The 20,717-nt window shown below is 38.1% G+C and overlaps 1 protein-coding gene across 5 annotated transcripts in view; it reads left to right on the top strand.

Moving 5' to 3' along the window:
• Positions 1–16,087: 16,087 nt before the first annotated feature.
• ralyl (RALY RNA binding protein like) overlaps positions 16,088–20,717 on the top strand; it is a 322,684-nt gene continuing 318,054 nt past the window's right edge. The window contains exon 1 of one of the 5 annotated variants that reach the window (XM_062980215.1): positions 16,088–16,531. Coding sequence is in view for 2 of the 5 variants with exons in the window: in XM_062980214.1 (XP_062836284.1) it covers positions 17,580–17,595 (16 nt within the window). In the remaining 3 variants the exon portion in view is untranslated. Of the gene's footprint in view, positions 17,466–17,523; positions 17,596–20,717 lie in introns of those variants that run through there. The other 4 variants (XM_062980217.1, XM_062980216.1, XM_062980214.1 and 1 more) reach the window with 4 other exon arrangements.

Below are 20,717 nucleotides of genomic sequence, written 5' to 3'. Positions count from 1 at the left end.
CCAGCTCCTCAGCAATATAATCAATTTGGGTTAAATTTTGGCCAATTGTACTCCAAGAAGCCTTTGGGTGTGATTTTCGGCTGTTTTGGAAGGAGGCAAGTTGAAGTGATAATTTTTAGAAAGGTTTGGTCTAATTTTTAAGGGAACAGGAAGCAAAAATGGCAAGTGTTGGGAAGGTTCAACTCTCAAGGGTCCCATGGGAAACTGTTCAAAGCACCCATCTGGTGTTCCTGCTCTAGAAATTGCCACCAATTAGATGTTACTATAGAAACGGGACAAGTTTCTAGCTTATTTTAATTCCAACCAGAAAAGTCTGAGTCAAGCATATTAGGATGCAGTATGAAACTATGACACCAGGTTGATTACATAGAGAAGCTTCTCAGTCAAACACCGCTTGAATGCATAGCTTTTACACAAGGTCTCTGCTTTTTGAATAGGTTTTAGAGAAAGTATTCATACACTACTTGAGATTATGAAAAGACTTACATAAATACATACATATTAACACTGTGTTATCTTTGGACCAACCATATCATAGATCCAACATGAGTACCGCTCAAACAAGGAGGTATTTAACATTTCTCCATGTAGGTCATTATCTTCCAGGAACCAATAAATAAATAGGCAATAGAGAAGAAGCTTGCCTAATTACACTGGTTTCAATAAACCCAAGCATGCTAATGGCCAACTGAACACTACATTGGGAGTTTTATTAAGAAGATGTTGACTGGGGACCCTTCCACACAGCTATATAACCCAAAATATCAAGGCAAATGATCCACAATATCTGTTTTGAATTGGGTTATCTGAGTCCACACTACCATATAATCCAGTTCAATGTGGATTTTATACAGCTCTGTGCAAGGGGCCTGGGAATGATCAGCAAAAAGGGAAAATAACGGATGTGGACATTTATATTTTAACTGAGGCTGTTTGTTCTGCCAAAGAGCAGTCAGGGACAATGAAAGAGTGATTAACTGATTAGGCAGATACAATCCTTTAGTCAAATAAAACTGATCAAAATACCAAGTACAGTAAGTAATGCAATGTATTATACCACAGAATTGCAATACAGCAAATTACTGAATTTGGCACCATGGCTACTTTTTATTGCGTCAGATCAGGTCATAACCCCATACATAGAGACATTAATAACGATATCATAATAAACACAATTTCACCATGTGATGTTATATGTATGATGAAAAGTAATGTATCTGGGATTGCAGAGTCTATCACAGACTGTGTTATTTCAGTTTCACCAAACATGCAGAGCTCACCCTCAAACACATTTAATAAGTGACTATAGTTACTCAGATCATTTTCCTTTCCATATGGAGTAAGATACTTAATTTACTGGTGGGGGGGGGGGTGGAGGCTCAGTTTCTTCAAAACAGAGAAGTGAAATAATATAAAAATGAAAATATCAACAACTGGCAAATGTACAAAAAAACAGCAACACAGCTGAAAAAGAAAAGGGAAGCCAATGCGTTGTCGAAGGCTTTCAAAGCCGGAATCACTGGGTTGTTGTGCATTTTCCAGGCTGTATGGCCATGTTCCAGAGGCATTCTTTCCTGACGTTTCACCCACATCTATGGCAGGCATCCTCCGAGGTTGTGAGGTATATTGGAAAACTAAGCAAGGGAGGTTTGTATATCTGTGGAAGATCCAGGGTGGGAGAAAAAACTCTTGTCTGTTCGAGGCCAGTGTGAATGTTGTGATTAATCACCTTGATTAGCATTAATGGCCTTGTAAGCTTTTTTCCTGCCTGGGGGAATCCTTTGTTCTGAGGTGTTAGCTGCCCCTGATTGATTCATGTCTGGAATTCCTCTGTTTTCAGAGTGTTCTTTATTTACTGTTCTTATTTTAGAGTTTTTTAAAATACTGGTAGCCAGATTTTGTTCACTTTCATGGTTTCTTCCTTTCTGTTGAAATTGTCCACATGCTTGTGGATTTCAATGGCTTCTCTGTGTAGTCTGACATGGTAGTTGTTAGAGTGGTCCAGCATTTCTGTGTTCTCAAATAATATGCTGTGTCCAGGTTGGTTCATCAAGTGCTCTGCTATGGCTGACTTCTCTGGTTGAGTTAGTCTGCAGTGCCTTTCATGTTCCTTGATTTGTGATTGGATGCTGCGTTTGGTGGTCCCTACCTTTTACCTTTTAAGATTAAAGGGAAGCCAGTAAACCAAAGACCTTACTACAAAGAACAGGTTTTGTATGTACACACTGAACTTTTACTAAGCAATGGTTGCAGGGAAAGAGAATTAATGCAGTTAGACAGATTTAACAGGCATCGGTCAATGCTATGGAATCCTTGGGCACCAGAGAAGGCTGAAGACCTTCTCAAACTACAGCTCCCATAATTTTGTAGCATCAAGCCATGACAGTTAAAGTGATGTCAAATTGCATTAATTTCTACAGTGTAAATCCTGAAGTACAGACTGGAGTGAATACTATTGGGGTAATGATGGGATAATGAGTTCCAATCCAAACAAATTTTTATTACAAACAAACAAATTTAAATAACTTGCTATGTCAGAAACATAAGATGAAATGGGCCATTTATTTTAAGTGTATACATATTTTTCATGAATAAAAATAACTTGCTAAAATTATATTTTAATTCCTCTAAATAACTGGCTGTGATGCAATTCAAAGTAGAGTCAAACAACTAAATTGCAATGTCTCTATGGCATGGTATGCTATTGGATCTTCTGTATGTTCAGACATGTGCAGGACTGGGCTCTTTAGTATTGCTATTATTATTAGGGCCTATGACCAGATGGAATGAATTCAAATTCTATTTTATATTTATAGTTACTGTTCATGATAGTGATAGAATCTTAAAAGGTAATGAAAATTCAAATATTCATTTACTGCATATTGTAAACTGTTGCTTGCTGGTGTGAAAATAACTTTTAATTAAATTTTTATCATAAAATTGCAGTTTGTGATTTTCTTTATGGTACAGAAGCTTTTCCTATCAACAGTCACACACCTTATATGTGATGGCAATTATAATTTGGTGACAATGGGCAGGAAATATTAATGAGTGGTATATTTACAGAATTCAAAGTGATTTGTTGCCCCCAAAGATGTGAATTTTTATATTCCAATTGCAGTCTTTAGAAGCCATTAAATATGGACACCTTCCATGTGGAAGTTAGAAATAATATCCCAATTGTTAATGGTCAGTTTGTCTTTTTAAGTAATTGTCATATTAGAAACTTACAGTATCTTTCTGATACATGTCTTTCTTGGTTCCAAAATATGCATCAGTTTCAATGTAAGTCAAAGGAATGCATCATCCTTAAGAAAAGGCAAATAACTAGATGCTTTTGTCACTCTGGAGCATTTTCTGTTATGAAAGTAGTCTTGGCTTTATCTTGGATCCTATCACTCCTTTCCCTCCTCCCACTTTATTTAATCTGTTCCAAGATGAGACACTTCAATTTCTGTTTTGTATTTAAAATCACTTCATTCAGGATGAAATCTTAAAAAGGTAAAATATAATAATATGCAAAAAGAAGCCTGTTCTTTCTGACCACTCAATGAAAATATGTTTATATTCTTCCTATGAGTAACCTTAACAACAAGGACCTTCTCGTTTATATACATCTATTATTTCATCACAGTCTTCTGACCTCAACTACGTGACACCCTGACATACACATCTATATTGGCTTCACATTTCCTTATGAATCCAAAACAAGCTAATCTTCTTTTCTCCTATTATTGGTATTTTTGACAGTCAGGGATAACAGACCACTGCCCCAGTTGGCAAAGGATATAATTGCAGCCTCTCAACTTGGACTTTATCAACATGTAGTTGACAACTCAACCAGATTGCCTCAAAGTGTCTCCTATAACCTTTAAATATACAAATCTGGGCTCTGTATATTTATGTATTTGCATCTAGTCCTTTATATGCCACTTTCTGTCTCGCCACTTCCACTGATTATGTCACGTTCAGTCTCATGCAACATTTAAGAAATTGATTTTCAACAAAATCTACTGGATCCCCCTTTTTTAAAAAAAATCAGGAGTTAAAGTCAAGGTACTAAATTGATTTCACAGTGTCATAGCACAGTATTTAAACACTCAAGGATAACATTGTTTTAATGCCAACATTTCTCTATTCCTCTTTCAATTTCTGTTGAATTAACGTCCTAAGCATGATAGCTGTGTCTACTTGGTGGCCATCTGTACTATGCTTAAAACAGTAGAAAAACACAAATAGAAACGATTTTTTTTTATTTTCAGAAAGTTCTGGGTTAATTTAAATTGACTTGAAGAGTGAAAATAAAAAAAGATTTTGATTAAGTAAGGATATAAAAAGGTAAAGGTTTTCCCCTGACGTTAAGTCCAGTCATGTCTGACTCTGGGGTATGGTGCTCATCTCCATTTCTAAGCCAAAGAGCCGGCGCTGTCCATAGACACCTCCAAGGTCATGTGGTCGGCATGACTGCATGGAGCGCCATTACCTTCCTGCCGGAGCAGTACCTATTGATCTACTCACATTGGCATGTTTTCGAACTGCTAGGTTGGCAGGAGCTGGAGCTAACAGCGGCCGCTCACGCCACTCCCGGGGCTTGAACCTCGGACCTTTTGGTCTGCAGCTCAGTGCTTTAACGCATTTTGCCACCGGGGCTCCTTTCAAGTAAGGATATACTTAAAATTAAATAATATTGTGAAATAATGTCTGGTATTTCCTGAGACTCTTTTTGCATCTGTAGGTACCCACAATTAGACCAGTTTGATGTCACTTGCTATGTTTTGGAATCCTGGAATTAGTAGCTTGGTTGACATACTTAGATTTTTATTTTGAAAGCTTTAGTGCATGAGATATTATTAGAGATTTCTGGGTTGTAGACATTTCCTGTAAAATTCACATGGATGTCACATTTTCATGTATAGTTCTCCTAGTCTAGTATTTTTGGAGAAAAAATATTGCATGAAAACCAGAAATTCATAGTCTTTGATCTGGATACAGTATGTATAAAACATGAAGGCTATGTGTGAGCAATATTTCTGGTCAGCATCTACAGGGGGTGCTGGTTGTTTGGGGAGTCATTTCCCATTCACAAGAAAAACTAAACAACCAAGATCAATGTGTTTCTGCTTCAGCTTTGATCAGAAGTCCTACAAACATGTATGTTGTACAAAGATATTATAATCTATTCCAGATCAGTGTTATACTTTAGCAGCTTGAATGTGCAGTGTTCTGAATACTCAACTATTGGTATATTGAGTTTAGAGAATAATTGTAAATTATTAGTATATAGATTCTAAAGAAACAACTTTAAAGTGATAGCAGAGAGATAAAGCACTCAATTATGCAAAACCCTTCCTTCAATATTAGATAATATTTTCCAGACATGAAATTACTTCTTCATCAGCAATTAGTGAGAGCTAGCCATGAGTATGGCCAATTTGAGATGACAAAGACTCTAGCTCAGCACAAATGTCATGAAACCAACACTGTGTTCTTTTACTGCCCTTCTCTGCTGATAAAATGCTTCAGCTAGCTTTAGTCCATCCCAAACTAACATTTCATTTGAAAATGAAAGAAATACACTGGATCCCTAAAAAGTATATCCATTGATTTGGTTTCATTGAGTGTTCCTTACAGGAAATATATATTTATGTACTAATGGTTGAATCCAGCTGTTTTTCCATGCTGGGCAGTTGTTTTGTACCATTAGTACGGGCTGTGGCGCAGGCTGGTTAGCAGCCAGCTGCAATAAATCACTCTGACCAAGCGGTCATGAGTTCAAGGCCAGCCCATGTCGGGGTGAGCACCTGACAATTAAAAATAAAATATAGCCCCTGCTCGTTGCTTACCTAAGCAACCCGAAAGATAGTTGCATCTATCAAGTAGGAAATTTAGGTACCACTTATATGTGGGGAGGCTAATGATAAAAATCATCCAGCCGCCGCTGGAATGAGGAAGTTGCCATTGCAGTGGATGATGAAGCAGCTGCTCCCCCTTTGGCCGGAATCAAGCATACCCTCAGGAAGCTGGAAGCTGGAGAAGGTTTAAATTGCCTCTGCATCTGTCTCTGTCTTTGTTCTATGTTATATGGCATTGAATGTTTGCCTTATATGTGTACAATGTGATCCACCTTGAGTCACCTTCGGGGTGAGAAGGGCGGAATATAAATACTGCAAATAAATAAATAAATAAAAATTCACAATAAGCTGTTAGGAAAAAAATGACCTAATCTGACCTGTCGCATTCCTTTAGCTTTTTCTCATATATTAATAGTGGTACCCGTGCAAATACATTTACTCTTCCTTGTACCTCTGCATTGTAATAATTGCAATAATATAATAACTGTATTGATCACTACAGATGACATTTGTAAAGGAATTTCAGATATTTATTACAACATTTCTACCCCGCCATTCTCACCCATGAGGGTGGGCTTTGCATGAAACAAGGTAACATAATATGCACTTGTAATTACTTTAAATTTTGGCTAATACAGTTTATATATGTTATTGAAAACAAATAACCAAAGCAATGTTTTCAAAAGACATGACAGTTCAGATGATATAAAGTTAACATGGTATTATTGTCTGAATCTCGCTATCTTGTATGGTGGCCTAAACAGTCCTTTATGTTATTTAGTGGTTCCCTTTCTCTCCAGGGTTACATATGAGTACTACAACAATAAACTGAAATATAGTAGTAGCCTGCAGACATAGTGCCATAGGTTGTGATCTTGTCAGATCTTATAAACTAAGCAAGAGTTTATAAGCTAAGCAAGAGATTCTTGTCAAGACTTACAGCAGAAAGATAAAAGGAGGGAAAAATATCTATGGTTGTGTATTTTAAAGCCTGTGTCAATCATTCCAGTCATTTAACCAGGAAAAAGGACTCCCTTATTAATAAGCTACTTTATCATTCCTATACAAGTATAGCATTTTAGATGTTATCCACCATAGTACATAGATTTCCCTGTTCATCTGATAGTTTGTCCTGTTTTGTCTTTCAAGAACAGCCTTAAAACAATGTGGTAAGTAAATGAAAACTGCTTCACTTCAGCAAAACATAAAGAACAGCACACTCAGTGGTATAATGCAAAAGGAAGCAATGAAGTCTTAGGGCAAACACAGTTCTTAAGTCTCTGATAAATTTCCAAATCAAGTAGCAGTCTTACTTCAAACAAAGGAACAGCAATAAATCCTTAGGAGCAGTTTCCCAGATACAGGCACAAGGGGAGTGAAGGCTTAGGCATTAGAGTCAGTGTGTTACCAGCAAAAGCTGACTGCACCTGCTTCTGATTTATAACCCTGAATTCCCCCACAGCTGCTAGGGTGGTCCCCAATTACTCGGCTGCATTTCTGGCAGCTATTCTAGCTGAACAACGTCTCTGCTGTTTCCTTTTGGCTTTCCTGAAATGTGGGTACTTGCAAAATCTCCTCAGATTCCAACTGCGCCTCTGACTCATGAACACTTTCCTGCTCCCCTTCCTCTTCTGAAGAAGAGGAATCCCTAACATAGTTATAGTTTTCTCCAAGACCTTGAATTCTATATACCTGGTACTTCACATGAATACCATGGGAGCTTCAGGTATATGCATTTCTCTTTCAACTCTGTGCAAATATTTAAATCAGAGGGAAACTAATTCTAAATGACCACCTGGTTCTTTGCCCAATATATCTATTGCATCAAACAGTGGTCTCTTGTAGGTTCTATGTCAGCACAATAGTGAATCAACTCCAGTTTTTAATACAAACTTTTAAGGAGCTAGCCAAGGTGCTGAACTTGATCACCAAAAAAGGTTCGGCATCTTAGATAAATATTTAAAAGTTCAGCATAAAATTCAAGAAGGATTTGCCACTTGAACATTGAGCCACCACTTATCTTAAGGAAAGATGCAAGATTAATGTCAGATTTATAAATTGGTCCATTCACAATATATTTGCCAAATCTGTCTATAACTGAGATATTGCATCCATTCAGAATACTACCATTAAGATTACTTCGACTCGTGTCATGATCCTTGCTTTGAAAGCTAATCATCTGAGTTTGCCCAGGATGGGCCATGTTCAAAGGTAGTGGAATGAATCAAAGCCCCTAAATGGTCACAAACTAGATTTAATGCAAATCAGGATTAAAAGCAAGGAATTTCAATTATGTAAATGCAAATGTAGGTAATGTTAAAAGGCAAATGTTTGAACTTATTATTTGAATAGGTGGTAGAAACAGGGATGTTTTTGCAACAGAAACATCTCCTTTTATGCTATCTTGTTTTAAATGTAAGAGTTTATATTTGGATGCTATTTTAGGAAAGTTATCGCTGCCAACAACAAACAAGATGTCAGATTTAAAGAACAGAATATGTAGATATGTCAAACGCTAGCCATTTTTCCAATATGGTGTGAAAACAGCAGGAACTCAGAAAAGGGTTATTCATAAAATAGAGAGGTGCTAGCAGTTATCTGTCACGCTACTAGACTTTCAAAATCAATGGCTAAAATACTATAAAGTTACAGAATCTTGAATCTAGTTTACTGAAATTATTCCTTATGTGCTGTAATTTCATGGAATAATTACCAGCCTTCTAGTTTCTCAGCATTCAATGACAAAAGCCTACAGACAGCAGATGGATGTATACTGGAAATGGAAAGTAGTACAGGAAGATGAGAAGATTTCAACAGAGAATAAAGAATAGAATCCATTTTTCTACACATTTTCAAAGGCTTTCATACGGTAACATTATGGTGGATTTTTAAGTACATATGATAACTATGCTGCAAGAAAAAATAAATATGACTGTTCAGTGATCGTGCTTTTCATGGAAGGATTTCTTCAGTTCTTAAGGAAACATTTTGAATCCTAGCCAGCTGTTCAGTGCCTCATGACCTATGCTAGGGCTGTATACTAGCCAGACCATCAGTCTGCAGCACTGACTTCCTGCTGTGTAATTCACCTTTTGAATCAAAAAACAGCACAGCATTGGTTTAGAAATGACTTTTTTGGGATCAGCACTACTTTCTCATAACTCTCCCAGTTGGATCAAACTAGTGGCAACTTGCACATTAATTTTTCTGCTCTTACAGTGTGCAACATTATTTTTGGTATCATTTCTAACTCTTGATTATCCATGGAACAACACACAGTATTCTTTGAAGAACCTTAAATCAGCCTTGATGTAGCAGTTTTAAAAGCACCTAAACATGTTCTATCCATAAGCATGAAGTCATCTGAACCAAGTTTACATGCAGGAGACAATTTCAGAAAGACTACAGGCACAATAGTAAAACTGCACCCCAGGTCTGCAGAAAAAGTCAGAATCCTATTTGGTTACTTTGCTAGCATAAGAATGATGGTTCATTCTTACCAAAAAGACTAAGGGAACATCCTAAAACAGGGAAGGGCAATTCTGGAAGATGGCTGCATATCTTTAATACACCTGCTTCTGCGAACAAATTAATCTTTAAAAATGCAACCAAATACCTTCTAGGTGAGTATGGGGGCATTTTCACCATATTTTGGTGCTTTCCTTGGCCATTTCAGGCCCAGAAGAATACTTTTTAATAACAAAAAATAAGCTAAAGTCATTTCCTGTTCTTTTGCTGTTTCAAAAAAAGTCTCTGTTTCACCTACATAAATTAGCCCGGGGAGGCTGCAAAATGGTGAGAATGCCTTCAGTTGCACATTCTGGGATTATTTCTGGAAAACATTTTTTGTAAAATGTTGCAAAAATGGTATTTGACCCCTCAGAGGGCTCCTTGCTTTGCAATTAGCAGAGATGCTCCAGCCACATGGAAGTGGATGTGTGCATATTTATAAACAGGAGGATTTGGGCCCAAGAATACAATCCTGCTGTTGCAAATGTTACTGATAACCTTACTATTGACTGTAATAAAGCAGACCTATAATAAAAGTAAAATTGTCCATGTTGAGTACTATGTATCTTGATAAGAAGTTGTGTGTATCTTAAATATTGTTCCTATATAGGTTTGCATTCAGGACATGGCTAGTCCTAAAAGTATCCTTTATACAATTATATAATTTTGCATACATAAAATAAATGATGTATATATTTAAAATCTGACTAAATATAACTAAATTAAGAAAAACATGTGTTTTAAGTTAAAATTTGGCCATATTCTCCCACTGATTTGAGTTTGTGAGGTGATAAATTGATCGCGGTGTGGAATATTGTGTTATCATAATATTCCAAACCAATAATTGTTTAGTAGTAATAGATTTATCGGGTATACACTCAACTAAATGATATATCCATGCCATTATGCAATTCATTTTGTTATTAAATAAAAAATGTATTCAACATGAACAGCTATTAAAATAGCTTTTTTTGTTTTCAATACAATCTGTTGGTTTCTGGGGTTGCAGAGGTGTTTACAAATTCATGAAGATACAAATTCATGAAGGTATTTTTCCCTTGAAGCTTACCTATTAATATAAAATGTACAGTTCTGCTGTTCATTTCCAAATGCAGTTGATAAGGGAGCAGCTAGGAGCAGTGCAAACAGCCATAACAAATCTACAAAAAGAGCAAAATAACTATTTTTCTTATTATGCATTTTGAACTCCAATCATAAAGAATGCATTAGGCAACACAAGTAGAGAGATGAACCAGTCATTTACTGTCATTTCCTGGGGAGAATTGGGATTAAAAGAAATGAGGGAAATGAAAGATTTAAGTAAAAATGGTTTAAGTAAAACCACAAAGTTTGTGAAGTACTTATCTGTATGGGACCAAATAACTGAATAATTTACATACACAAAAATAATTACATTGGAATAGGATAAGAACAAACCAAAATGAAGCAACCAATCCATGGTTTGACATGTTAACTACTGGTTATATAAGAGTAATTTTGTAGGCTAATGTTTTGAAAACATATCATAATGTCAAGTGCTTTAAATGTTTCATATACATATTGTAAAAAATCCAAATGGAAACAATTATAACCATCTTTATCAGTGAAGAGAGTAGCAAATTAGTAAATAAGTAAGGTGGCACTAGGCTTCCTGTTCCTCTGCAAATTAATTTAGAAATAATATTGATTTCAATTGAACATACTGAATTGCAGTTTAATGGTCTGTAGCCCAATCCTAACTAAACATAATTAGAAGTTCACTCACTCACTGAACTCATGGGGAGATTGGCTTCATACTGAATTTGTTTGGGATTGGAGCCATAATCCTATTAGTTGCTGTGTTAGCATTGACCGTTCCCCCTTCCAGCAAGCAGAATACACCAGATCCTGTTGCAGATTTTGCATTGACCAATTCATATATAATTTATATATCATCTTCAGACTTCTTCAACATGTTAGACAACCCAAAGAGAAAGATTTTGAATAAGGGCAGTATAAATTATTGCTATTGCTAGCACAATAAAATTATTTGTGCACATGCAAATGGCATTTTCCAGAAGGCAGAGTAAACCAACATTTGTAGGATGTGAGGGGAGAAGATTCCTAGAACACTGCATGCAGCTTGAAATCCCAAAACAAATTTCTAAAAAGATACATTAAGGAAGGGTAATGTGGTTGCATTGGATCCAAGCTTGACTATTGATTTCTTATTTAAGTATGTGACAGTATGAAGTGAATGGTGGCTGATGCTTTCGATTTACATTCTATTGCTACTATATGTCAATTCTGTATCTGTGTTCAGTGCATTTTTTATATTTTTGTGTTTTATCTATGCAATCTATTGTATATATATTATATTCATATGTTTTTATACCTTTTGTACCTAGGCTTGAGGGAGTAAGAAATAAATTATTATTATTATTTTATTATGACACATCAAACATGATAGATATGCTGGATTTCATATCACAAAATCACAAGTCGAACACTTCCCAAGTGTCTAGGACTGTCTGATGTATTTTCGGATGATGCGCGCAGATCCCAGCAGGGTGGCCTTTTGCAGTTGACAGATCGTAATTTTGTCAATGTCTATTGTTTCCAAATGCCGTCTGAGATCTTTTGGCATGGCACCCAGTGTGCCGATCACCATTTGCACTGGTTTCTGCCAGAGTCTTTGCATTTCAATCTTGAGGTCCTGATAGCGGCTGAGTTTTTCCTGTTGTTTTTCGTCAATGCGACTGTCACCTGGGATGGCGACATCAATGATCCAAACCTTTTTCTTTTCCACAACTGTGATGTCTGGTGTGTTGTGTTCCAGAACTTTATCAGTCTGGATTCGGAAGTCCCACAGTATCTTTGCATGTTCATTTTCCAATACTTTTGCAGGTTTGTGATCCCACCAGTTCTTTACTGCTGGAAGGTGGTACTTGAGGCATAAGTTCCAATGAATCATTTGGGCCACGCAGTTGTGCCTCTGTTTGTAGTCTGTCTGTGCAATTTTCTTACAGGAGCTGAGGATATGATCAATGGTTTCGTCAGTTTCCTTGCACAGTCTGCATTTTGGGCCATCAGCTGATTTTTCAATCTTGGCCTTAATTGCATTTGTTCTGATGGCTTGCTCCTGGGCTGCAAGGATCAGGCCTTCTGTCTCCTTCTTCAGGGTTCCATTCGTGAGCCAGAGCCAGGTCTTCTCCTTATCAGCTTTTCCTTCAATTTTGTCAAGGAACTTTCCATGCAATGTTTTGTTGTGCCAGCTGTTAGCTTTAGTTTGTAGTGTGGTTTTCTTGTACTGGTTTTTGTCTGCTGTGCTTTGAGGAGTTTCTGATTTTTGACTTCAATCAAAGCAGGTTCTTCACTTTGCTTTACATATTCTGCCAGGGCAGGATGATGATGATGATGATGATGATTATTATTACAGCACATTGAGCAGATTCCTTCACCCTTTCTTATCACAGATGGCTTTTTATAGGATCCACAAATATGAGTCTCAGATGGGTTTTCTCTGAGGCTGTTAGCAATTGTGGGAGTTGAAGTCCAAATCACCTGGAGGGTCAAAGTTTGCCCATGCTTGCTCTGTAGGATCCACACTCATGGTTTCCACAGGACTGAAAGAAGGATCAGATCTCCCTTCTATTGTAGTCTTGTCTACCCCTTGGAAAGGTGTAGTAGTATCAAAAATAAATCATTGTTGCTATGTATCTTCAAGTCATTTACAACTTAAGATGATCCTAAAGGGTTTCCTTGAACTGAGGATGTGCAAATTGCTCAAGGTCCATGGGTGAGTGAGGAATCAAACCCATAATCACAGAGTTGGAGAAAACTACAAGGCCTCTAGTCCAGTTCTCAAAATATACCATGCTGGCTCTCTCTCTGAAAATGGGACATTGGCTCAACATCCTGTGTCCTACACCAGGAAATGAAATGATTGCACATCCCAACAACAGCAACATTTCTGGGTGCCTTGGGCCCCTCCCACACATCTGTATAAAATCACACATTATCTGATTTGAACTGGGCTATATGATAGTGTGGCCTCAGGGCCCTTCCACAAAGCCATATAACCCAGAATATCAAGACAGAAAATCCCATAATATCTGCTTTGAACTGGAAAATCTGAATCCACACTGCCATATATCCCAGTTCCAAGCAGACAATGTGGGTTTTTTCAGCCGTGAGGAAGGGGCCTCAGATAACCCAATTCAAAGAAGATATTGTGGTTTATCTGCCTTGATATGCTGGGTTATATGGATGTGTGGAAGGGCCCTTGGTGTTCAGCCCAGTCCCTGGGGTTATTTGGGGCACTGATTCAGAAATTGCATTGGATAGACCGCTTCAGCTCCAGTTTCTTAGGCTCCTTCCACACAGCTGAATAAAATCCCACATTATCTGCCTTGAATTGGGATATATGGCAGTGTGAACTCAGACAACCCAGTTCAAAACAGATATTGTGGGTTATTCTGCCTTGATATTCTGGGTTATATGGCTGTGTGCAAGGGCTCATAGGGCCCTTCTACACAGCCCTATATCCCAGAATATGAAGGCAGAAAATTTCACATTATCTGAATATGGACTCAGATAACCCAGTTCAAAGTAGATATTGTGGGATTTTCTGCCTTGATATTCTGGGATATAGGGCTGTGTGGGAAGACCCTTAGATAAGGTTGGTATATGGCATATGTTCTATATCGCACAATCAATAGCTGGTAGGGGGAAACTGCTGCCATTTTTAGAATCAGGAGGTCAGAAACAACCACAAACAGGTCTAACTTTTGAGGCACCCAAATGTGTCAGTGTAATTATTCGTAATTGGAAATAGGGAAGGGTGGTCCATGACAGATAAGTCCTGTGGCATCTTGAACCAAACAAGTGGTGCGGAGGGACCAGAGGAGAAAGGCCACACATCAAGGGCCCCTTCCACACAGCTGAATGAAATCCTACATTTTCTGCTTTGAACTGGAATATGTGGCATTGTAGATGCAGGGCCCCTCCACACAGCCATATAATCCAGAATATCAAGGCAGAAAATCCCACAATATCTGCTTATCTGAGTCCATGCTGCCATATATCCCAGTTCAAAGCAGAAAATGAGGGATTTTATTCAGCTGTGTGGGGAGCCTTCCTCACAACCCTATATCCCAGAATATCAAGGCAGAAAATCCCACATTATCTGCTTTGAACTGGAATATATGGCAGTGTGGCCTCAGATAACCCAGTTCAAAGCAGGTATTGTGGGATTTTCTGCCTTGATATTCTGGGTTATATGGCTGTGTGGAAGGGCCCAAAGCGATGCAGCGCATGGGCTCCAAGAAAGCCACTCCTGAAACTCATTCCATGTTCTGCACACTCTGGGCCCTTCCACATTCATATAACCCAGAATATCAAGGCAGAAGATCCCACAATATCTGCTTTGAACTGGGATATCTATGGGCTCTTCCACGCAGTTCTATATCCTGGAATATCAAGGCAGAAGATCCCACAATATCTGCTTTGAACTGGGATATCTATGGTTCCTTCCACACAGTTCTATATCCCAGAATATCAAGGCAGAAGATCCCACAATATCTGCTTTGAACTGGGATATCTATGGGCCCTTCCACACAGTTCTATATCCCAGAATATCAAGGCAGAAGATCCCACAATATCTGCTTTGAACTGGGATATCTATGGGCCCTTCCACAGTTCTATATCACAGAATATCAAGGCAGAAGATCCCACAATATCTGCTTTGAATTGGGATATCTATGGGCCCTTCTACACAGCCCTATATCCCAGAATATCAAGGCAGAAGATCCCACAATATTTGCCTTGAACTGGGTTATCTATGGGCCCCTCCACACAGTTCTATATCCCGGAAGATCAAGGCAGAAGATCCCACAATATCTGCTTTGAACTGGGATGTCTATGGGCCCTTCCACACAGCCCTATATCCCAGAATATCAAGGCAGAAGATCTCACAATATCTGCTTTGAACTGGGATATCTATGGGCCCTTCCACACAGTTCTATATCCCAGAATATCAAGGCAAAAGATCCCACAATATCTGCTTTGAACTGGGGTATCTATGGGCTCTTCCACACAGTTCTATATCCCAAAATATCAAGGCAGAAGATCCCACAATATCTGCTTTGAACTGGGATATCTATGGGCTCTTCCACACAGTTCTATATCCCAGAATATCAAGGCAGAAGATCCCACAATATCTGCTTTGAACTGGGGTATCTATGGGCCCTTCCACACAGTTCTATATCCCAGAATATCAATATTTGCCTCGAACTGGGTTGTCTCAGTCTACACTGAGATAATGTGGGATTTTCTGCCTTGATATTCTGGGATATAGGGCTGTGTGGAAGGGCCCATAGATATTCCTGTTCAAAGCAGATATTGTGTGATTTTATTCAGCTGTGTGGAAGGGGCATCTGGGCAACTCTTGAGGTGCCTTTGCCAAAAGAAGGCTTGCCAAAATCGCATGCTAAATAAATAGACCCTGCCTCAAAGGGGAAGATGGTGCCTGAGAGGGAACAGGAATCGTGTGTGTGTGTTAAAGGGTTTTTGTTGTTGTTGTTGTTGTTGTTGTTATTGTGAGGGAAAGCGGGCTGTTTTGGGGCGACCCTTCGCGCTTCGTGAAGAAACTTCTCCCCCTCCCCTTCTCTCGCGCCCTCCGCTCAACGGAGCGTTGGAGCGCGCGTGCGCGGAGGGGCGCGAGCCAGAGAAAGGGAGCGCGCGCGCGCGTGTCTCGGAGCGGCGCGTGGGGCACCTGCTCGTCTGGCGGCAGCGGCGGCTGCTGCTCTCTGCCAGCGCAAAGCTTCTTATTTCTTGTTCTACTGCTGCCCAGCTGCTTGTTGCCGGTTCCCGTCGCCTCCTCCTTCACCTCCTCTTCTTCCTTGGGCGCGAGTTGGGTTCCTCCGGTGGGGCTTATCCCTTCCTTCCTTCCACCCTTCCTTCCTTCCTTCCTTCTTTCTTTCCTCTCCTCCTTCGCCCCCTCTCAACCAACCAGCCCCCCCCCCCCCCGCGCGCTGCCTGCGAGTCACGTGCCCATTGCCTGAGGCAGAGACTAAAGAGGAACCTTAAAAATATATATATATCAAAAAGGGGGGCGCCTCATTCCTTCCACCGCCATACTGTATTTTATAGTAACTCGCATTTTTATTCCTTCCTTTTACTCCCGCTCGGTGAGTACCTTTCCGCTGACATTCTTGTCCTCCTTTTTTTTTAAAAAAAACTCCTTTTTGTCCTGTTTTGTTTTTTTTCCTCTTCCTTTTTGTTTTTGCTGCCTTTTTTTAAAAAAAACCTCTTTGTTTTCATGGATTTGGTCCTTTTTTTTCTGATGACAAGTTTTTCCCCCCTTTTTCTTAGCATGCGATGGTTTAAACTGGGAGCAAAAAGGTGTTGCTGGGACTGGAAGTCGCTAACCATAGCCATCTGAGGAAGAGAGAGAGAGAAACAGAGGAATGAGACTTGCCAGTCCAGCAATAACGTAAATGCATAGGCATGATAACGTATTGATACATTGTTGTTGACAAAAAAGGCGAATTGGCATGTTGCTTAACTCTCTTTTGCAGAGATTTTTTGGATGATGTTGTTTTGTTTTTGGTTTTTTTGTATATATATTTATATGGAATTTGACTATATGCCTTTTACAGCCGTGTTTACAAAGAGTTTGTGATCTTGCAATACTGGTGCGTGCCACTGAGCAAGATATTAATCTTTATTAAATGTTTTTTTGTTTTTTTTTAATTTTGTTTCCTTTTTTTGGACAATCAGCTGTTTTTCTTCTTTTGCTGTTTTTGGATGCTGGTTTATAACGTGAAACTTTTCTTGCAGCTTGGTACTGTTGATCATTTTTAAAAATTTCTAAATATATCTATCTATCCATTCTATTATAAGAGAGCCCAAGATCATTCCTTCCCCAAATTTCATGATTTTTTTCATTCTTTTATACCAAGATAATTTTATGATGATGATCATAATGTTGATAGATATACCCGTATATACAAATAAGTTTTCAAATGATGGCAGTGGAAGGTTTTCCTGGAGAATGAAGTGCGGTTTGGTTTCCTTGTCAACGGAAGATGAAGTGAACACCCGAACATCTCCCCAGTGCAGGTACTTCAGCTCCTTGTAGGCGTTTCCACTCTTTGTAAATTACATTACAAATTGAGAATTACGTTACTCTCTTTCCTTCTCTGGAGCCTTCGATGCAGAGCTGTAGATGATGACATGAAGATGAGGCTAGGTATTCTTTTGTTATGAATGGATGCAAAATTCAGCCTGCTCGTTCTGCTGTGGTCATTGAAGCCTGGCTGGTTTTGACTACGTAAAGAGGGCTTACCTGCATTGAATGCACGAGACGCATCTCACAGTTGGACTCCTGAAATGAGGTTCAGACATTGACAGTGCCAGGGCTGGATTGTGGGGAGGAAGAAAGAAAGATGTTGGGTTTTGTTCTTGCCCGCTAGGCGTCTGAGGCAGACTTTGCAATAGCATCCCTCTGAGGTTTGTTGCCTCGTGAGCTTGAGACATGCTGCTTCGCTCACTCACACATAGTCAAATTCAGGGTTTGTTTCCAACCAAAACACAGAGGAATGTATTGTTTGCTACTTTTTCAGATTTCTATTAAAGGGATGCAAATTCCTGTGTCAGGAAATGGTTGATTGTTGTTTTATTTTGTTTGATTGATTTTTGATTTCATGGTAGTGTTCCTGAAGAATTGTTCCTTTACATTGCAATTTACGATTTTAGAAGAACTGTTGAACTTTGAAACATTCTTAATTGTTTTGCAGTGATGGGTTGTGATGGACAGGTTTAATTTATATGTTTCATCTGGAAAAATGCACTGCTTTCCCATGCCTTTTGAGCAGAGTAAAACAGTTAGCCATGTGGTCAAAATGGGAGCATTAGGCTTTTGCACACTGGCTGTTTTGTTGAATTTGTTCTTAGCAAATAGAGGCATTTTTCACAGGATTAGTAGTTTAACATATTCATATACAAATATGTGATGGCATTTCATGTTTTTAGCTGTATGAAAAAATATGATTGGAAAGGTAATACCATCATACATGTATATGGATTTTTTGAAGTCTGGAATAATAATCACATTCATATGAAAAACTTTACTTTTGTGTAACTGGCAGTGTGTGACGACAATTGCTGGGTGTGTGGAAATCCAAAAAAAAAAACTAAGTAATGCTGCGAAGGCTGTAGACATGCAATAAAACCTTTTCAGGAAACATAATGAAAGATTACTAATTCAACTAACCTAGCAAGACTTGTTAGGGGAAAGTGCTTTTGGAGTCATACCGTTTTAACTAAATATCTCAGATATAAATGTGTTTATATGAAAGTGGGTCATACATATGTATATGCACACTTTTGTTGAAACATTTACATAAAATATGAATATGTTTAAGGTTACAATCTTATATCCGTATTCGCTAGGGAAGGTTGAGTGTCACTTATTCTGAATAACTATGCATGTGAGTTTGGGCTACAGCAGTGATGCATCAATAACAGTGTATACTATGCTATATTTTAAAAACAAATATTGATATCATTTGGAAGAACAGCTACTTTCTATAGCTTAATTTATGGGTTAGTTCCATCAATTTCAGTAGAATGTATATCTTCACCATCTCTGAAGATTAGGTAGAGTCATTTGTTTGGAATACTCATCAACGGTACCTCTTTGGAAAACATGATCTTAAATTGGTTGGTCAAGATCTGAGTATCTTTTACATTTGCTACATTTATTCATTTTTTCCAGTTAACAGAGAGATGCTGATTTAGGCATGCTTAAATTTATATAGGCTTAGGCTACAAAAATATTTCAAAATCTAGTATAAATAATGCTTTTCATGTATTCGTGTGTGTTTGTAGATGCATATGGATTATATTTTTCTCTTTTAGAAGTTGAATTTTATCAAGGAGTTTGGGAATCTGTCAATATTGTTACTGTAATTAAGATTGGTAATTAGAAATCTTCCCTAATATCTGTACAGATGGATTTCCAGTCAAATAAAATGTACCTTGTAGCAGATTCTCATATAGTTGATAGTTGTGCAGAATGATGTTTGAAAGTGGCAAAAAAGAAGTAATACCATTTAAATAACTTTTATCTTCGAACAAGAAGAGCTAGTTGATGTTGTTTTACAAAGCTGTCTAACTGGAGTGTGTTGTTGAAAAGTCAGATGTAATGGGGAATACACCTGTATGGTTAAGGGCCAGTTCAACAAGGTGCTTAGTGTCCTTCAGTTACTAAGAGCACTGTACTTTTGAACTCATACAGACTGCAGCATATATAGAGAAGGATGCAGCAGTGCTTTCATGGTTGATGTTTGCTTGTGTTTTCAGCTTGCTTTTTGAATTAATATACCAATCACTGCAATCCAAACTATATTGATTTGAATAAAGTAACATATATTTCTATAAAATTTAATTCCAATTACCTATATTTGGATAAAGAAGGACTTTGTTCACATAGAACAGTATAATGAATTATCACAGCTGGATCTTGTGCCTTTTTACTCAGGAGTTAGACTGGCATAAATGTGAACATTCAAGTAAAACATAGGTTTCAATCCAATATTATTATTAACAAGAAGAGACCCATTCAGTCCATCAGATTTATTTGTATGTTGATTTACTATTCAATGGATAGTGGATCTACTCTAGTTGTGATTAAGTTGGGATCCAGGCTATTGACTGCAGCCTATGAGGAAAAAGACCTAGAGCTGTATCTTACTGTTATTTAACTAGTATTTCACAGCAGCACCATAGCATGTGTATTGATTGTCTCATGTTAGTGCAAATAGTTGACCACAGTAGTGAATTTTTAGATGACTCTTTCTTTAGTGATAGAATTTTTATGGCACATCAAAAGTTTCCAGATTTTAGAGTTGATGCCTTTCCCCCTTCTTTCACACTGAAGGAAGTGTGGGCGGGAGACATCTTTCTAATAATTACTTTCCCACCCTTTTTGCTTTTTGAGGTGTAATAGGATCAGAGCTCACAGATTAAAACATCTAGCACTTTGATTTCCAAAATGATCTTCTAATTTTCTTCGGACCCCTCTATTTTATCCATGCTTGATGGCTTCCTCATTGTAGCTGATGGTTGATGGAGATTATCTTTCTCAGTAACCATATACTGTTGTGAATTATCCGCCATTGCATATTTTGGGCTGCATGAGGTTTGAATGGCAATTCAGAGCCATAAAATACCTGTTTAGAATGCAGACGAAAGGTCCTAGAAATGATTTTATAAATAGGGATCAACACAGTTGCCTGCATTTTTAATTATCCCTAGGAAGTAGTTATGAGGTCTAGCAGGAAGAGCATGTGCACATTGTACATCTCTGGA

The sequence above is a fragment of the Anolis carolinensis genome, chromosome 4 (assembly GCF_035594765.1).
Source record: "Anolis carolinensis isolate JA03-04 chromosome 4, rAnoCar3.1.pri, whole genome shotgun sequence".
Classification (NCBI taxonomy): domain Eukaryota; kingdom Metazoa; phylum Chordata; class Lepidosauria; order Squamata; family Dactyloidae; genus Anolis; species Anolis carolinensis.
The sequence above is the reverse complement of the archived record's forward strand: the minus strand, read 5'-3'. Positions and strand labels throughout refer to the sequence as shown.